Source organism: Temnothorax americanus, unplaced genomic scaffold, assembly GCF_048541705.1.
Source record: "Temnothorax americanus isolate GAGA-0224 unplaced genomic scaffold, ASM4854170v1 Scaffold10, whole genome shotgun sequence".
Classification (NCBI taxonomy): Eukaryota; Metazoa; Arthropoda; class Insecta; order Hymenoptera; family Formicidae; genus Temnothorax; species Temnothorax americanus.
In genome coordinates, this window is record NW_027509231.1 from 3,692,073 (window position 1) to 3,710,266 (window position 18,194).

The 18,194-nt window shown below is 38.8% G+C and overlaps 1 protein-coding gene across 1 annotated transcript in view; it reads right to left on the reverse strand.

Annotated features, from left to right (window-relative positions):
• Positions 1–18,194, reverse strand: part of Wb (wing blister) — a 152,734-nt gene that overhangs the window by 82,888 nt on the left and 51,652 nt on the right. Inside the window, exons 5-13 of the mRNA XM_077412004.1 lie at positions 13,861–14,097; positions 13,310–13,471; positions 12,609–12,905; positions 11,262–11,522; positions 10,920–11,167; positions 10,587–10,821; positions 9,266–9,492; positions 8,690–8,877; positions 8,126–8,407 (exon numbers count right to left, since the gene is read on the reverse strand). Of these exons, the coding sequence (XP_077268130.1) occupies positions 8,126–8,407; positions 8,690–8,877; positions 9,266–9,492; positions 10,587–10,821; positions 10,920–11,167; positions 11,262–11,522; positions 12,609–12,905; positions 13,310–13,471; positions 13,861–14,097 (2,137 nt within the window). The remainder of the gene's footprint in view (positions 1–8,125; positions 8,408–8,689; positions 8,878–9,265; positions 9,493–10,586; positions 10,822–10,919; positions 11,168–11,261; positions 11,523–12,608; positions 12,906–13,309; positions 13,472–13,860; positions 14,098–18,194) is intronic.

Genomic DNA, 18,194 nt, shown 5'->3' on the forward strand with positions numbered 1-18,194 from the left:
TACCGCTGTTTCATCAAAGACTTTCTAAAGATTCGAGATGATCGAAGAGATAATCGAGAAGATAATCACTTCGTTCGAAACACTGATCAGTTGAGAAAATAGCACGTCGCGAAAAAAATATCAAATTCATAATTAGCGACCTTGAAAACCCTTATATACCATATTTTGTTTCAATCAAACTAATTTTGGATTTATGTCCGCTTTTTTCTGGAATTGGGCCACTGTGGCGTCGTTTTAACAACGAGTCTTTCTTCTGAACTAGGTCATTCCTTCGAACGAATGATCGTGAGATAAAATATCGCTGTGACTTAAAGAACGTTGACAATACGAGACCAGCGATTCGTCGATGCATAGCACTGATTGCGTTAAACGCAAACTTGTTTACGCATGTTACGGGGTAAGTATAGCGCTTTGTGGAAATGGTCGTTCGATATCCCTTTTTGCTGCTGCACGCGTATACGCATTACGTATTATGCAGCGTCTTTCCTGATGCAATCTACGTACAGCCGGCGAGGCGAATGACGCCAATTCTGCTCATTCGCGTGAATACTAATGCGCTAAGAGCGTTTCCCCTGCGAGCCGTTTCGCACTTACGTGCTTCACAATGTTACGCCGCGTTACGCCATTCGTAATATTCGTGCGAGACGCATTGTGTGTTTATCGCAACCAACGTAAATGGGCAGGGTAGGTGCTTTGCGCGAAACGCGAGACGCAATTGAAACTTTCACCATAAACAATTTAGCTTTGGCTATTAAAAATATAAATCATGATAGCGACAGCGATATTCCAAATTCCAAAAATTGTATAAATCCAAAATGTTATCCCACGTGAAATAAAAACAAAGGACTATCAGTAATTAAATCTTAAAAAAAATCTTAGATTACAGGCAGATCTAAATTCCTATATTAGAAATAAAGTTAATTAACACAAAAACGAATTTTTCCAAAGATTGACATAAAACACGAAAGGTCGTCGAGATACAAATGTCGGCACCGCAGAGCAGAATGTCGCCGAAAAATTTCGGGGTGCAGATTGATTTCCGAATCTTTTTCGCGGTTACAATGACCCGAGCGCAAAGGTGTTTTGCACAGACCAGAAGTTAACGTTATATACTATGCCCGCCGACTTCCGTCCACCGATCATTACTCAGGCGTAATGTGTATACATTATCCGGCCGGCGTATGCACGTTACATCGTCATTGTTGCGCATTGTAGGCGCAGGTGGCTTAGCCAAGAGCCTCTTTCGCGAAAGAAATTGCCGCTCTCCGGTAGCGAGAGGCACTTTTATGAAGGTAATAACCGAAACGCATGCACGGATTCTATTGTCGAACGTGTCTGTAACAATGGATGAGAAAAATATCCGTCCATTATTGCAAATAGCCGGACATTCTGCGGATCGAAAAGCCCATAAAACGCTCTGAAAATGCCCTGGTTTATAACTCGCGGAGTAACGAAGAGATGATGAGCTGAGGAAGTATATATCACACGTGTTATTGCGTTTTATCGTTAACATTTACGCGGCATTAGAAAAATTAGTATTTGCAACAATTTACAAATATTTATGCAAGATAAGACTATGATTGTTAAATTGAAATTTTTCAGGATTTTTTACTTAATGTCGATGACTCTCGATAATAAAAATTATAGAAGAAAGTTTGAAAAATTAATGGTAACGATATTATTTTACGCCATTTGTAGATTTTCTGAAGTTAAAGATTAAAGTATCACAGGTTGAAAAACAGATTTACTGAGCGATCTCAAAATCCAACGCAGGAATAACGATGACTCGCTCACGTGGCATCCTCGAGCTTTCCTTTTTGTCGACCTTCTCGTTTGCTCAAATAAAGACGGGAGTTCGTTTTGGCGTGTGTCCCGATTAAGATTGTGCCGCTAATTGTGGTCCCGACCGCATCAGCAGCCTGCGTGGCAGCGGTTATTTCGGTACGTTCAGATGATGTACGGTGCGATTGTATTTATCTGAACTTCATATGCACCTATTAATGATTTTGAAGCAAAAATCTATCGGTAAAAATAGAGCGTTGTATAAAGAATAAAAAATAAATTCTGGATAAATTATGGTAGACTTTTCTTAGCGCGATCTCCTTCCTCCAAGATTTTAATCCTTAAATTTTTCATAAAACTTTAATCCTAAACAGGACGTTAATAAAATTTTCCCTTCTTTATGAGTCCGAAAATACATATGATTCTGGTGATTCTCTAAACCCTTAATTCTACGAAATTATAGATTAACCTTTGGAATTTATCGCTTCTTGCTTACGTTTCGATTTTGCAGGTGTCTAAAACCGCCAAAACACTTTCGTTCGAATCTATAATTACATATGGATCTGCGGTTTCGTGTATCTATAATTTTACGGACCCGCATTTATCGTAAATTCCACGGAATATCCCGCGGATATCTAATTAAAATAAACATAATATTATAGATCCTCTTGTAAGATACGATTCCAAAAACCTGTTTCACACAGTTTTTATTTTAAAAAATGTTTCGCGGTAAACATTCTTTTTTACATAGATGAATATACTATACGATTTCTCGATCTACAAATTCTTCCGGTTTATGAACCGCCTTATCTCCCGGTGTTTATTCCGATAAGCGAGCCTTCGCTGCACTGACTCCGCGAGGAACGCGAGAATCCGCGATTCCGGTCCTCGGCGGTGGAAAATACGACCTTATTAAGGTGCTACGTCGTAGAGTATCGCGCGACGCGATTTAAGAACGTCGACTACGTTTAATTATGTCCCTTAAGTTAGAATAAAGCTGCCTTTGGACACCATGGATCTGTCGCGCAAAAGCATGCACATACGTTTTTCTCTCGATTTCTCTTCTTTGATTTACTCAATTGCGCTGCTTAATATTTGCATGTCCATTCAATTCTACCGTGGGACACATTCGTTTGAGTTAGCGCGTTGCGTTTGACTGCATAAGCTGAATTAATGTATCCTAATGATGCAGAGGGAGTAACTAACAAGCCAACTCTCATAGAGAGTATCTCATAGAGAGTAAATACATTATAATATTAAGAGATTTGGAAAACTAGAAAAGTACAAATGCACCGCATTGAATGCTAATCACAAGATGACAACTCATATAAATTGGAATTAACGAATCGATATCTTGTACATTTAATTGTGCTCATTGGATTTATGTTAGCTTGTTATTTTTAAGCAAACATAGTTTCTTTCCTAATTAATAGCGGTTTTAATATGTTAAATCGGAATGTGTTGGAAATTTTCTCAAATATCGCGCGGCAATTCAAGAATTTAAATTCTACACATAATTATTATTATCTTCTTGATATTTAAAAAAATTCCTCTTCAATATCGCTGATAGTATGTTAATTAACATAAATATTAATATCTGTTTCGTACTATTAAGTCTAGAAATTATAGAATTTAATAACTCTAAGTTTGCAGATTCGAATTTATAGACTGAATATATATATATATATATATATATATATATATATATATATAATGAAGTGATAACATAAATAAATTTATTTTATAAATATGATTCTTTTATTTGGATATAATTTTTAATAAATAATGATAATACATCTGTCTTATTTTTTAAATATCTAAAGATGCATATATATATATATATATATATATATATGTATATATATATCGCAAATGGATAGTTCATCGACACCGTGAAAATTTATTCCGGGTCGCTGCCAGTTGACACCCGCCTCTTTTTCTCGTTCAACAATGCAGGCGAGATGATTTTGCAAATACCGCAGAAATGCTCAACCGATCGATATATCTAAGGGAGCCTCGAGACCTTTGACGCACAGGCGGCGTCGGTACAATCTAAAATTTACAATTCGTGTCTCGATCGCCCGCCTACGTTATTCACGCATGAGCAGTCCCTTTGCATAACTAAGGATAAGAGAGTAAATACGTCGCGCTATAGTGGAAGATATATTTAGCCTGCAGAACAAGATTCTAAACTTATTAAAAGAAAATTCCGACTTAACATTTTAATATCGAGCTATTAATCGAAGAAGAAAGTGCATGCTAAAGAGTACTGAAAATAAATATCCTATTAGCACAACTAAATTTGCAAAATACTGATTCATCTTCATCTTTCATCTTATTTATGCAAGTTGCTATCCTGCGATTAGCATTCAATGAAGTGCATTTTGTTCTTCGAAGTCTCTCTCTCTCTCTCTCTCTCTCTCTCTCTCTCTCTCTCTCTCTCTCTCTCTCTCTCTCTCTCTCTCTCTCTCCCTGACGTCGATTTGCGTATTTCTAAACTTTCGCTGGTTACAATCGCGAAATCTCAGCGATTCGGTTAACAATTAATCACGAGTATCCGCAACGCGACATTTACGGGCCATTATCGATAGTCCCGTGCACATCGAATTAATTTCTCAGTCGTCGAGGAGAAAAACCGCCGCGCCGGCCTCCGTTTACCTCGCAATATCTCGATATCGAAATCGCGAATACGTAATGCTATTTCTCGTCGTTAATGCTACTCACTGTGATGTATATAATGTAATTTTCTTCTAAATCTCTTAGGAGCAATTTGCATGAGTAAAACAAATAAAAAGTTTAACATAATTGAAAGATATATTGCCGTAACACAATTATGTAAGCAATTATGTTACTAAAATGAAAATCATATTTTTAAAATACAATATTTTAAAAATCTCGAAAAACAACTTAATAAATAAATGAAATCGCATGTACAATATAAAGCTGAAGCTCTTTGCAGGTTTGCTTAGGACATCGTACGTGATTGAAGTGCCCAAGTGTATAGCATGCGCAGTTGCAGGACGAAATGGCTGAGTTTCCGCGACTGATAGCAATAATCTGACAGGTGCATCAACGTCATTTATGTCGCCATTGAGACGATCCACAGTTAAACGGAGCGTATCATCCGCGGACGAGAGAAAGAAGTAGGTGGCATCCCATTGCAGGAAGTTAATTAACATCGCGGACGGTTCTCGGGAGCCTCAGGTTGGAAACGAGACTAGATCTAAATAAACCAAGAACTCATGAACGGCGCGCCGTGTCTCGCGGAGTATCTACCTGCGTATCTGGATGCCACTTATGACGTATGCTTAAACTAACGCTCATCATGCTTACGAATAGTCGATCTCAAAGTCAATCCTCATTACCGCAGAAATTCATCATCCCTTTCCGCGTTGTCCCCGCTCGGAGAAAATAACGTTTGACTCTTCTAATTACGCGAAAGTCCGAAGTTCTAGATGAATTACTCGGAACGCAAATTAAGAACGATTGACGTGCTTTTCTTGAAATTTAATGTCCATGCACAACTATCCGAACTATAAGCTTTAACCCGTTGAGGGTAGAGGTCACATGGGGTCCAGTGGACTCCAGGCTTTTTTTTAATTTTTTTTCCTTAAAAATATACTATTTTGAGAGTAAAACGCAGGAAGTTTTTTTGCTCTATCTCAAAAAATTTTGATGAATAGGTATTGACCCCACAACAGTTGCCATTGGCGTTCTTTTTGATGTATCGACTCAAACCTTGAACTGGAATTTAGTTTATGTGTGACTTCCTCTTTATAATCCAATAATTCTTTAAATTTTTTTATGTTAAAAAAACGCGAGAAAAACATTTTTTTTTTTTTTCGAGAAATTTGACTTCACAAAAATATTCATCAAAATTTTTTGAGATAGAGCAAAAAAACTTCCTGCGTTTTACTCTCAAAATAGTATACTTTTAAGAAAAAAACAAAAAAAAGCCTGGGGTCCACTAGACCCCATGTGACCTCAACGGGTTAAAAAAAAAATTAATATTATAAAAAAAATATTTCTCATTTTTCTCTTAATAATATCTCGTATATTAGGGTTTTTGCATCGAGTTAATAATTATAAAAAAAAGATTTACTCATCGCGGTATTATTATTAATAACGCAGGTGTCCTAAGGCCAGCTCAGCGAGGACAGAAACCTCGCGTAGAGCAAAAGGGCAAAAGCTGGCTTGATCTCGATGTTCAGTACGCATAGAGACTGCGAAAGCACGGCCTATCGATCCTTTTGGCTTGAAGAGTTTTCAGCAAGAGGTGTCAGAAAAGTTACCACAGGGATAACTGGCTTGTGGCGGCCAAGCGCGGTATTGCCTGGTTCAAAACCACGATATTAAATTACGATACGTGGACCGGTCGTTTTAGCACTAAGTCGACGATATTCCGATCCATCGAGATCTGACGATCCTTCCCCCGTAACGGGATTTGCGAGCGGCTGTAGATTACGCGACCGGTAGAAACCTCCGCGGTTATCAGCACGATGACGAGAGAGCGTCTCGGATCCGGCCGACGACGCTGAATGATTGCGATTTATGGGATTCCTCGTGGTAGCTGGCGATCTGGCGAACCGATCTCGAGCGTTCCCGAGCGGAATTTGCTAGCCGGCTCAATTGTAAAGGTGCCGCCACAACACGAGAGGCGTATCCGGATTTTACGCGCGGTCTTTACAAGATCATTCTTCTCGTATACGCCTCGCTCGTCAGGGACGTTAAATTCCGACATCATATCGCGGTTTTCTCGGCTTGGCTTCTCGTCGACGCCCTTATACTTGCTTGTAAACGTCTTCATAACGTTTTAATGCGACCGGACTATTACGTCGCACTATATACGCTCGAGTTATCTGCTCGCGCAATGAGCTTTGCTCTTGATGCTCCTCGTCGTCTCTGTCTGTTGAATCTAATTTACACGGTAACGTCGCTTTTTGCCTCGCCTTTGCGGCCGGCTCCGAGTTGAAGTTGTCCGACACTTCGTTTAATCGCCTCCATCTGTCTGTGCTGCGCATATTCAATTCGATCGTCTATCAGCAATCGCTTATGTAGCTTCACGCAAGGCGTTAAAAATAAATTTATGGAGTCAGCGATGCAGCGTTAATTATCAAGGATTCTTCTTATTACTCGCATTTCTTTTCTAATCTTGTTAAATAAAGCTGTATAAATAAATTGTATAATATAGATAATTATATTTTAAAAAACATGCAACTTTTGTGAAGTCTTATTTCCATTTAACTTTTATGGTTTGAGAATTGCACAACAGAGATAAACGAAGATCGATGCAGCGTTTGACGATCCGTGCGAAACAATGTGTGCTCGTAAACGCGATCGTAAATTAAAATTAGCCTAAACGGATTACGCGAACGGTATTCCGTAATAAAAGTTCGTTTCAGTCCCGTAAATCTCAGGCAGCGTTCTAAACTGCCTGTCAAGGTGGATAAGTGCAGCGTACTTAGAATGGGTCGGGATAAATATCGCGAGTTTGCGTTAGAGTAAGATGAAGAGCCGCGCATTACTCTTCGCATTCGTGTCTTGAACGCAGGCAGATACGGGACCTTCGTATCGATGTACGCGTAAGGCCTTTCTCAGGGCCCACAATAATACTGTGATTAATCTGTTAGATAGATACGTATATAAATTGTATTTTATTGCCATTTTAAATTAATAAAATAATAAATTCATTGTAATTAAATTGCAATTGATTATGATATTTTTAAGAGAGAGAATAATTAGATTTTTGTTTAATTTAATTATTTTACAATAAAAAAGAAAGATGTTGAATAATACTCAATAGGAATTAACTTAAACATGTTATGTTTGTTCTATGCTAAATATGGCTCTGAAAGCAGGTACATTTCGTAACGCAAATTTTGCAGCTATTAAAATTAGTAAGCGCATAATTTGCTTCTAGACTAATGACGCGATTTCCTCTTGAAAGAAATTAAATTTGTTAATATTTGCGCAAGACTTGTTTTAGTTTACTTATCGAAAAATGCGAGAGATTATTAGTTTTCTCATCAAAGTTTTCATCATATTATAGTTTTATTTTAATAACGATCTAAAGTAAATGTGTGATTAGTTTTTATAGTAATTATTCTTAAAAAATTTGCGCACAATCTACTTTTTAATTTTAAAACTGTATATTGTTTGTTATTTTAATTTCATTTCCAAATCTCTTTCAGGCAAGAGAAACAAACTCCTCGGAGATAAATAAGGTCTTCCTATTCCTATGCGACAATAAAACATGGCGGGCTTACTTTGTATCGCGGCAAAAGAGTCAGGGCCCGATAATAGAATCTAAAAGAAGCATGCACATACCGCTGGCGGCACTTACCTTTGCAGCCATCCGCCGACAAGCCGTAGTGGTCCACGTCGCAGCGATCGCACCGGAAGCCGACGACGCCCGGCGTGCACCTGCACACACCGCTTACGGAATCGCAGGACCCGTCGATGGCACCCACGTCGCAGTCGCATTCCCGGCAACCTGCGGTCACGTTCCCGTAGCCCTCGATGCAGGAGAAACAGTCACGACCGGTGAACAAAGGTCTGCAAGGACACTGACCTGTCGTCTGCTCGCACTGAATCGAATTACTACCGAGGGAAGAGCAATTGCATGCTGAAACATAAACGGTACCTACACTCGCAATGTATCTTATTAACGTAATTAATGACATGTCCTATTAATCTAATCGTTAATTTTTTTTGCAATGGAAAAATCTGTAATTGTCACTATTTTCAATACTTAAATTTTCGTGCAAGGGATTGAAATTATAGAAAAAATAAAAAATAAGGAAGATTGTAATAATTTTTAAAATATCAGAGATCCGAAATAATTATTAGCAATTATTAAGCAATTTTGAGATTTATAAAGATTGTTGCAAAGTATGGAAGTGCTTACGCATGCAATTTTGTTCCAGAGGATTTCCAAAGTGCGCTTCCTTGCATCTTTCACACTTCCAACCCTCGGTATTGCCGCGGCACTCTAAACAACGACCCGTTTCCTGGTCGCAGGTACCACCGTTGCAAGGACATCGTTCGCAAGTGCCGCCAGGTATCAGAGGATTACCGTAGAATCCTACATCACAACTTTTCACCCATATCGAAATTAAAGCTTTCCAATTCAATAATAATATTTTAGTACCTAATGATTACTACTTGAATATACGCAGATTCAAAAAAGACGATTACGTGACGCCTAATAATTATAGCCATTAATCGAAACTATTTTCTTTAATCTATTAAATTAAATGTCTATTATACTCATTTTGTAATATACATTTTTTTGATTCGTAAGATTATATGGCCTTTTATAGAAGATTACAAAATTGCAAAACGTAATTGCAAGAAAAAATCGTGACTGATTAATTTGCTTTAAATAATTTAAGTCGACACGTTTGCATATTTGTTATTTGTATTTGCGATGTGTAATTACTCTATTTTAAAATTTTATAAAAAATTTGTTATATATTCTTACGTTTCGCAATGATCTCCGGTGTATCCCTCGGGACATTGCGTGCACACGTATCCGCTATTCATGTCAACGGGATTTTCGAGCTGACAACTCGGACTGAAATTGTTAGACTCGACGGAAAGTGGACATGCACATTTCTTACAGTCCTCACTGGTGCCTCTCGTTGCGATACCGTAATACCCCGTAGCGCAACGATCGCATTTTGGGCCTGCCGTATGATGTTCACACGTCTGGAAATTATGCGGACGACACACCACGTAAATTAAAATTAAATATTAGCCTAGTAGAATCACGAACACAAATCAAATTTACGATTGAAAGTCTTAACTCTTCTAATTAATGACCAAAATTATTAAATTTCTAAAAAAACGCAGAAAAGACAATGATTTGAATCAAAATCGTATAATAATATAAAACAAAGCTTCCTCTATGAGGAAGCAAAAATAAATTTATGTAAGGAAAAATGAAGAAAGCTAGTCTCGCATATAGTCTTCTGTTGTTGAATCATTCAATTTTAAAGCTTGATAAATCTTTTCTTCTTTTTTAAAAAGTTAGGATTTCTTTTTAAAATAAAAATGAGCTTTAGTTTGCGCTCGTCCAATAGAAGATCGGTCTTTTTGTTATTTTTACTCGCTATTTTTCCTCGTTGGTTGTACTCATAAAAGCGTGTATATGATATGAATGTATGTAATGTGTAAATGTAATAGGTCTGTTAAGCCCAAATGACTGTACGAATCAGTCATTTCTGCGGGAATTAAGTTTTCCTGAAGAAAATTAACTGCATGGTGTCGCTCTCTATATACAGCGCGAGTACGCAACGAATGAGTGAGTGAAGGATTTTCGTTGGATGCTGAGTCGATAAAATAGCTCGCGCGATCTCTAGATCTCGTGAGATCGTGTAGATCTCAGAGGATCCATGCGAGCTTATGTATTTTAAGCATGCTGCTGTACCGGCTGAAGATCAAGCTGGATATTACCCGTAGCGAAATGTTGAAGGTAACAGTAAAGCCAGTTACACACTGGGAAACTTTTCGTACGTTATTTTGTATACTACATCGTACATTCTTACTGAAAAAAATTTCGTTTATTGTCTTAATAAATTATTCGTGACGTTAAAAAATAATTTACCTTTATTACGCTAAAATTTCTAATATTAAACTCATTACATTAGTAATTTTTTTTATGTAAGTATTGTGTTTTTTTATTTTACTATTTTTAATATTTTTAATTACGGACAATAAGATAATATAGTAAACCTTTTTATTAGATTCACGTTATGTTATACTTTGATTTTCATTTTATATTAAAATAAATCGGGACTTACCCCACATTCACCCAACACGAGGTCGCAGGAGCCCGCGTGGCCGTTGCAGTCACATTTCACGCATATGTGATGGTCCTGATGATCGGAACCGTTGACGGGCATCTTCACGTATCCCCAAGCACATTTCTCGCACGACGTCCCTGTGTATCCCTCGGGACACTCGCACATTTCGACCAGATTGTCGGTTTCGCCATCCGGCGATAATTCGCCCACTGTCAATATGGCAAACTGGAGACTAAGAGGAAACAGAAAGATCGCTTCGTTACGCGTTACTATAAAGCTAAAATCCACGCGCGAGCTATACGTCCGATAAAGAGTTGGAGATTTATGCACCTTCCTTCGATTTGCTCCGTATGATATCGCGCCCTTATCATTAGGTACTTGAGATCGGCGAGAACGCGCATCATCTGCGTCCTCGTCACGGGATCGCCGCGAAACTCGGTTCTCCTCAATCTGGTCGGGATGTCCTGAACGTCGCTTCGCACGTGAAACCAGCCTTGCTCACGTAAAGGTACCGCTATTTCAGCTTCTTGACCATTGTACTGTTCCTCGCCGTACGCTATGCGCATCCCATTGTTACCCTTCGCGAGTATGTGAATTTCATGTTATTAAATATCTATTTTCTTCTTAAAATTTGGATTAGATGTGCGGAAAAACGCGAGAGCGGATATTTACAACTAGAATAACGTTGGGTTCCATGGTCGGTTTACCACTGGTGTCGCCTCGCATGACAACCCACGAAACGGAGTACGTGAGATTGTTGCCGTACGAGGATACGCGATTTCCCGTGTAAATCTGTGGCGCCAGCCAGAAAGGACTGTCATACTCGACGTCGAACGCCGTCACGGTCAGCCATTCGTTGTCCGTGTCCAAGATGGGAACGACTGCTCGAGATGCGTTCATGTCGGTCACCAACCAGTTCTCCAGCGTAGAAATCTGAGGAAAAAAGCGAGTCACACGGCCCACCTTCCGTTATTTTATCTATTTCAATTTTATTTCAATTCCGTTTCTCGCAAAGTCGTATTAAAAAAAAAAGAAGAACAAGATGCTACCTGACTTTTTAAAAAAACATTTAATTTATTTTTTTTATCCCCTTCGCAGAACACGTGGGGCTTTAAAGACCCGGTCGATATTTCAGTTTTGAATTTCTCAGAGACTTTACGGACTAATAAAAAAAAAACCCAAACAAGAATCGGGTATATATAACGGTATAAATAGATTGTAAAAGCCTTCGAAAGTGTACTTGAATTTTTTCAGATTTTTTTATGGCACTATTACAGCTTGAAAATCTTAACTGGCCTATAAAAGACCCACATGTTCGACGGAAGCAGCAAAATTACACATGTTCTGCGAAGGGTTAATAATTAAAGCTTCGATAAATTATGTGCCATAAAAAAGTCTTATGCATATTGCCTGCAATGCCTATTATGATAACGTAGTTCGCGTTTTTTATTCATTCCAGTTCAACGCCATTACCGTCACTGTAATTGCGGGTCTGCAATTTATCGGCGAGACTGATAAACTGTAATTGTCTCCTTATCCAATTTATCATGCGCAACGAAGACGTCGCCTAAGATTAACGTTCTAAACCGAACGACATACTCGCAGGAGAATGTCAACTGATCGTTCTGAATTTTACACCTGTCAACCCGATCTTGACACTTGACAAACGAGGTTTTCCGCTATAAATGAGGATAAATCTTATCTCTTATACGTATAGAGTTATCTAAGATTAACGGCTTCTGTGTTAACAAAATGTCTCAATAAGCGACGAATTACTGCATGCTTTTCATATAACTGAGGAAATTCTATCTTCTTCTGCTTATCTCAATTTTGACAATATAATTATTTCAGTTTCTAACTTAGATTATACGTAATTGCATTGAGTAATATAATTGCGCGAAAAAAAAAGTGCGAAATCAAAAAATAAAAAAACTGCAATACTTAAAATTTTCCCCATTTATTAGTGAAGTCGCTATATATGTTAGGAAAGTTTATTTTCTATTATAAAAAAAAACTTACCATGCTGTATGCTAATCTCGCGGTGGTGCAGCGATCTGCGACGTCGAAGCAATAGCAGGACATGCAACCATCGAGATTATCCTTCGTGAGCGCGAAGTATCCGGGCTTGCAACGATCGCAGAAATCCCCGGCGACGTTCGCCTTGCACAAGCAGTCGCCCTCGCAATCGTGGGACGGCAGAATCCCGCGGGAGTCGCAGGGACACGGCATGCAATCGGGAAACTGCCGATAACCGGCAGCGCATTGATCGCACTTGTATCCCGAATATCCCGGCTTGCATTCGCAGGCACCTGCTACCTGGAGCACGATCGGTGTTTAGACCGATTAGGATCGATCGTGAGAACGGCCTCGTTTAGAAATCGCCGGGAATGGATAATCGATGCGCGCGTAAATCATGATCGCGCAAGCGATTACCGCGCGCGCGGCTGATGTTCTTCCGAGATTTGGCGAAAATAACCGCGGTGAATTTACGTCGGACGGAGGAGAAGCGAACAATTTAATATTCCAAGAAGCGTTAATAAAAAAAAAAAATTTTTTTTATTTATTTATTGGAAAGATTGAATATATATCGGGGTTCACGAAGGAAGAATTTTAATTCGCGCAAATATTTATATTTTTTATCGTGTGATATAATTGTATAATATATTGTAACGTTTTTGCTAAGATATTTTTATGCAATTGAAATTACAGGAAACCCTTACCTTTCCCATACGCGTGTAGGAATCATCGGGAGTACAGTAGCCTGTGCTGCCACGTATGTTGCAGTCGCAGGGCAAGCAGGGTTCAGGTGCATCAGGTGCAACGCCGTTCGGCCTGTAGTAGCCGACCTCACATTTTTCGCAGTTAATGCCGGTCGTGTGTTCCTAAGATTTTGCAAATGTTATCATCGCGAATAATATTTCGAAATGTTGATATCTTTTGATAACTTATTTTTCATCTGACACTCTTGTTAGATGTTGAATATCGACAATTTCCTATAGATATTATGGCATTATTAATCACAAAGGTGTATATTATCTGCATGTAATTTTCTAATCAGTAGTTTTCTCAAGGCGCACCTTGCGCGCGTAAATGTACAGAAAATACTTGACTTCAAACACATTATCAGAGTTATCATTCAATTATTATTCTGTAATTAATTATTTCCGTATAATTAGAGAATTATTTCCAGGGTGCATTTGTCACTGTAAAGCGTGTTTGATTGCGGTTAAAACGGACGATTCGCGTCTTGTCTAATTTCTTATCGTCTCACCGTGCAATTGACGCACACACCACCGCCTCGGTATTTCCCACGGATATCCATGGACATTCTCCTCTCGGCCACTTCCTGGTCGTATTTGCAGGACGTTGCATGGCCGTTGCAGTTGCACTTCTCGCAGTGAAAGCCCTTGCCAGCTGTGCCGGGCTTCCACGGGATCTGATTGTACATGGGGCAGCATTTTTCGCATCTTTCGCCGCACGTGTGGCGCTCGCATTCGCATTCCTGATGCTGAGGGATAACGCGAAATGCGCCTATCAGATACCGCGAAATATCCGTGTTCTTAAGTTACGCTTATCTATTAAGTCATACGGCGAACACGCGCGATCTATTGCCAGATACATTGCAGGTATGCTGCAGAAGATTTGCCAGTTACACTCTGTAATATCTCCGCGTAATTTTGCTCATTCTTGAAGAAATATTTGTGGAAGCTTGCTTATCGAATTTACATCATCGTTCTGTTTTCTTTGATTTGTCAAATTCTAACGTTACTGATTGCTAGATAATTATCATAAAGAAATTAATAAGAATAAAATTATTCAGATAATCTAATTCGTTTGTTATTAACACAGAGTTTTTAATAACAATTTAGTTCTTTTTATTAATAATTTTTCCTTCATTATTGATATATTTTATGATGTAAGTAAATGCAAGTTGTAAAAAAATGTAAGTCGTAAACCTACACTTTAAAACGCAGAATTAAGTGATTGATCTAATTGTTGATTAGTCATATGAATCGAAGTGTTCAGTAATGTTACCGGCTATCCGGATGTTACCGCATCGCGAAGTCATAAAGACGAGACTTAATCGACGCAATCGTCTATCCGAACGCGCAAACGATATGCGTATAATCGCGGATAACTAAATTACCGAGCATAAAGTGGAGGTCACGTTGCACTCGACGTTATATCGGGGTTTACGAGTTTCACTTTGTTGTTCAAGAAATTCAGCTATTGTCAATATCGCGAAACTATAATGTTTGCGATCAGCAAATCACCTTATCACGCATATATGGCAGAAATACAAATTATTGTAGTCAATATATCAATTCAATTACCTGAGTACCGCTCGATAGTAAATTTTGGATTCTCGATAAGCAAGAGAACAACTGTTCCCTTTCTTCTTCCTTTGTAACATCGAAAATTATACGACTGTACGTGTGAATATTGGAGTTATAATAAGATTATAAAACAAAAACAACTACAAAAACTTCGTTATTAATTGCGACACCGCGAAAATTCCTAACAATTTAATAAAATCAATCATCATCTCGGAGTGCAAATAATGGCAATTAATATCACCGAATAATTTACTTTCTCTGTCGGAACTTCTTCGATTGACTCTGCAATTATCGGGGCGTACATTAAATTGGACCAAAGAAATCGCGCAAAAAATTAGCGCCATCAGAAATAAATTGCGGCAGGATTAATGAGCTTCGATTTCACCGAAATATCGCATCGCGCGTCCGATAAACGTGAATGCATGCATGCGGAAGAGCGAAAAGGTTAACGCGACGCGTGTGGCCTTATCATTGACGTGACAAACGAACGGGCCGCGCACTCCGGTCAATTGCAATATCCCACCGTTAACACGCGCGCTCGGTATTATTTACTACCGATGATAATGGCCATCCCTGCGATCAGCAATCAAGCCCCGGTTTCTGCAATTACTCTTCGCCATGGCGGTGTTTAACGAACCTGAATTACATTTCATCGGAAGTCGTAATGTTTCCGAGGCCGTTATATTCTCAAATCGAGATAGCTCGGCCTCCAAAAAATAAAACCCTCCGACTGAATGGTTTGCCCTTAATTTTTACGACCGATTTTTTGATCAATTTATCGCTCGGAGCGATCTCTCTTTCTCTCTCTCCTCCCCTCACCTGTTTTTCTTTCTCACATAAAAAAAGAAAAATATACTTTCAGGATCAATAATTTTCGGGTTATACTAAACTAAACGGGTTATACTAAACTAAAAGTGAATACTAAACTCATAAAAACTATGACTACTTAAATATTATGATAAATAAATCAATAACATATTTATGCATTTTATGAATCATATACTGCATAAAAATTGCATGAACATAATCGATTAAATCTTATAAGAATTGCTTTTCTAATTTATATACGGCCAAATATGTTTAATGAATCAGAAATCGTTAATGATTTAACAGATTTTTTAATAAAGTTAAATAAATAGCTTTCATAATTAATTTTCCAATTCTGCAAGGTTTAAAAAAATTTGTAAAAAGTTCAATTAATGTTAATTGACTGGAACACATTCGAGTGATATGACAAGGCAAAGAAATGTGAATTGCGAAAGTGGCCGTAACATTGTATACAGAATTGATAATGGCACAATACCCCAAGTGTTCTCGTCCACAGTGACAAACAGGCAAGAAATCAACGTCCCCTATATATTCTCAATTATCGCGCGTGTTGCTTTTTTGCTTTCTCGCTGTATCTGCCATTGCACTTTCCTCAGTAATTACCACTTCAATTCATAACAGCGGACGCTGAATGAGCATATACTCGACTCGTATCAAATAAATGAACATCGTGAAAATTGCACAAGCAGAATACAACGCAAAGGTCAATGCCCACTCTACGAGATACAGTGATTTCGATGCAGTGAAACGTGGCGTTGCATCATGAATGGCACAATGAATGTGATATCGTACTACGCATCCACGATTTCGCGAAATGCTTGCCCAATTCCCGGAATGTTGAGCGCATTGGCAACGATATATATGTTACGGGCAAAGTCCGCATGGTGTACAGTGTCGGCATTGCCCGGGCAATGTTAGCATTGCACTACGCGACTGGGCAAAGTAGTTTATTAGCGGACATTGCCCGGTTTGATGCGGGCAAAGTTAACACTGCCCATCCAGCGATGGCAATGTCAGCAACTATTATCACATTGCGGACTTTGCTCGATTCCAAGTGGACAATGTCGAAAATTAACAGTTAGTCTTATGTAGGCAAGGGAGGGGCTCAGTTTCCACGCAAAACGAGTTGCCACATGGCTTTACAACTTTCCATGCATGGAAAGTCCACGCATGTAAACAGGGTGCTTTTGAAAGGCACACTGTAGTGTCTAGTTTAACGGTAATGGAGCTTCCTGCAGGGGGGCGGAACCTACTGCCTCCACGCGTACACTTTCCACGCGAGACGAGTTACCACATGGGTTTTCACGCGTTGAAAGTTCACATGTAATTAAAAACATCCACGTCGTGTCATGGCTGCATCAATAAGCGTCCACAACGCGTTGTGGCATTTTCACATTGCCAAATTGCGTTGTAAGCGTTTTTTAAAGTATCAATACGAATTTCGCGTTGTGGCCTTTTTGAATATGCCACAATGCGTTGTGGTTAGTTTTTTCGGTAATTATGCAGTATAGGGGACCACCCTCCAATGACCTTGACCTTGACATATGTTGTCAAGGTCACCCTTCTGAGTGACCTTTACAAGGTTTTAGCCCTCGGTCATTGTTCGTTAAAAAGTTATTAACAAAAAAAAGTTTGGCGACCTCACCGATTTTAATGACCTTGATATATGTTGTCAAGGTCATGACCCCGAGTGACCTTCAGTAGGTTTTAGCCGTCGCTCGCTATTCGTTAAAAAGTTATTAACAAAAAAGTTTGGAAAATATAGCAGCTATTTTGAGTATTGGAAGGCATAAATAACTAATATATACGTGTGTGTGCCCTGCTTTAAAGAAAATCACAACTTCTTTAAAGCAGGGCACACACACGTATATATTAATTATTTATGCCTTCCAATACTCAAAATAGCTGCTGTATTTTTCAAACTTTTTTTGTTTATAACTTTTTAACGAACAATGATTGAGGGCTAAAACCTTCTGAAGGTCACTCAGAAAGGTGACCTTGACAACATATGTCAAAGTCAAGGTCATCGGAGAGTGGTCCCCTATACTGCATAATTACCGTTTTTTCGCCCCAGTGAGCGTTTTCGGTCTTTGAGCTTGACATGTCCATTTAGCGCAGCTTAGTCTACGGAGATTTAACATTGTCGACATTTCTCACTTGGAACCGAGCAAAATTTGCAATGTGATAATAGTTGCTGACATTGCCGTCGCTGGATGGGCAGTGTTAACTTTGCCCACATCAAACCGGGAAATGTCCGCTAATAAACTACTTTGCTTAGTCGCGTTGTGCAATGCTGACCTTGCTCGGGCAATCCCGACACTGTACACTATGCGGACTTTGCCCGTAACATATACAAAAGCGAGTCCTAACACACAATGTAATATATCTTTTGTCGTTGAGCAGATCTGATAAATAGAAAATCGTACACGAACTTTCCACA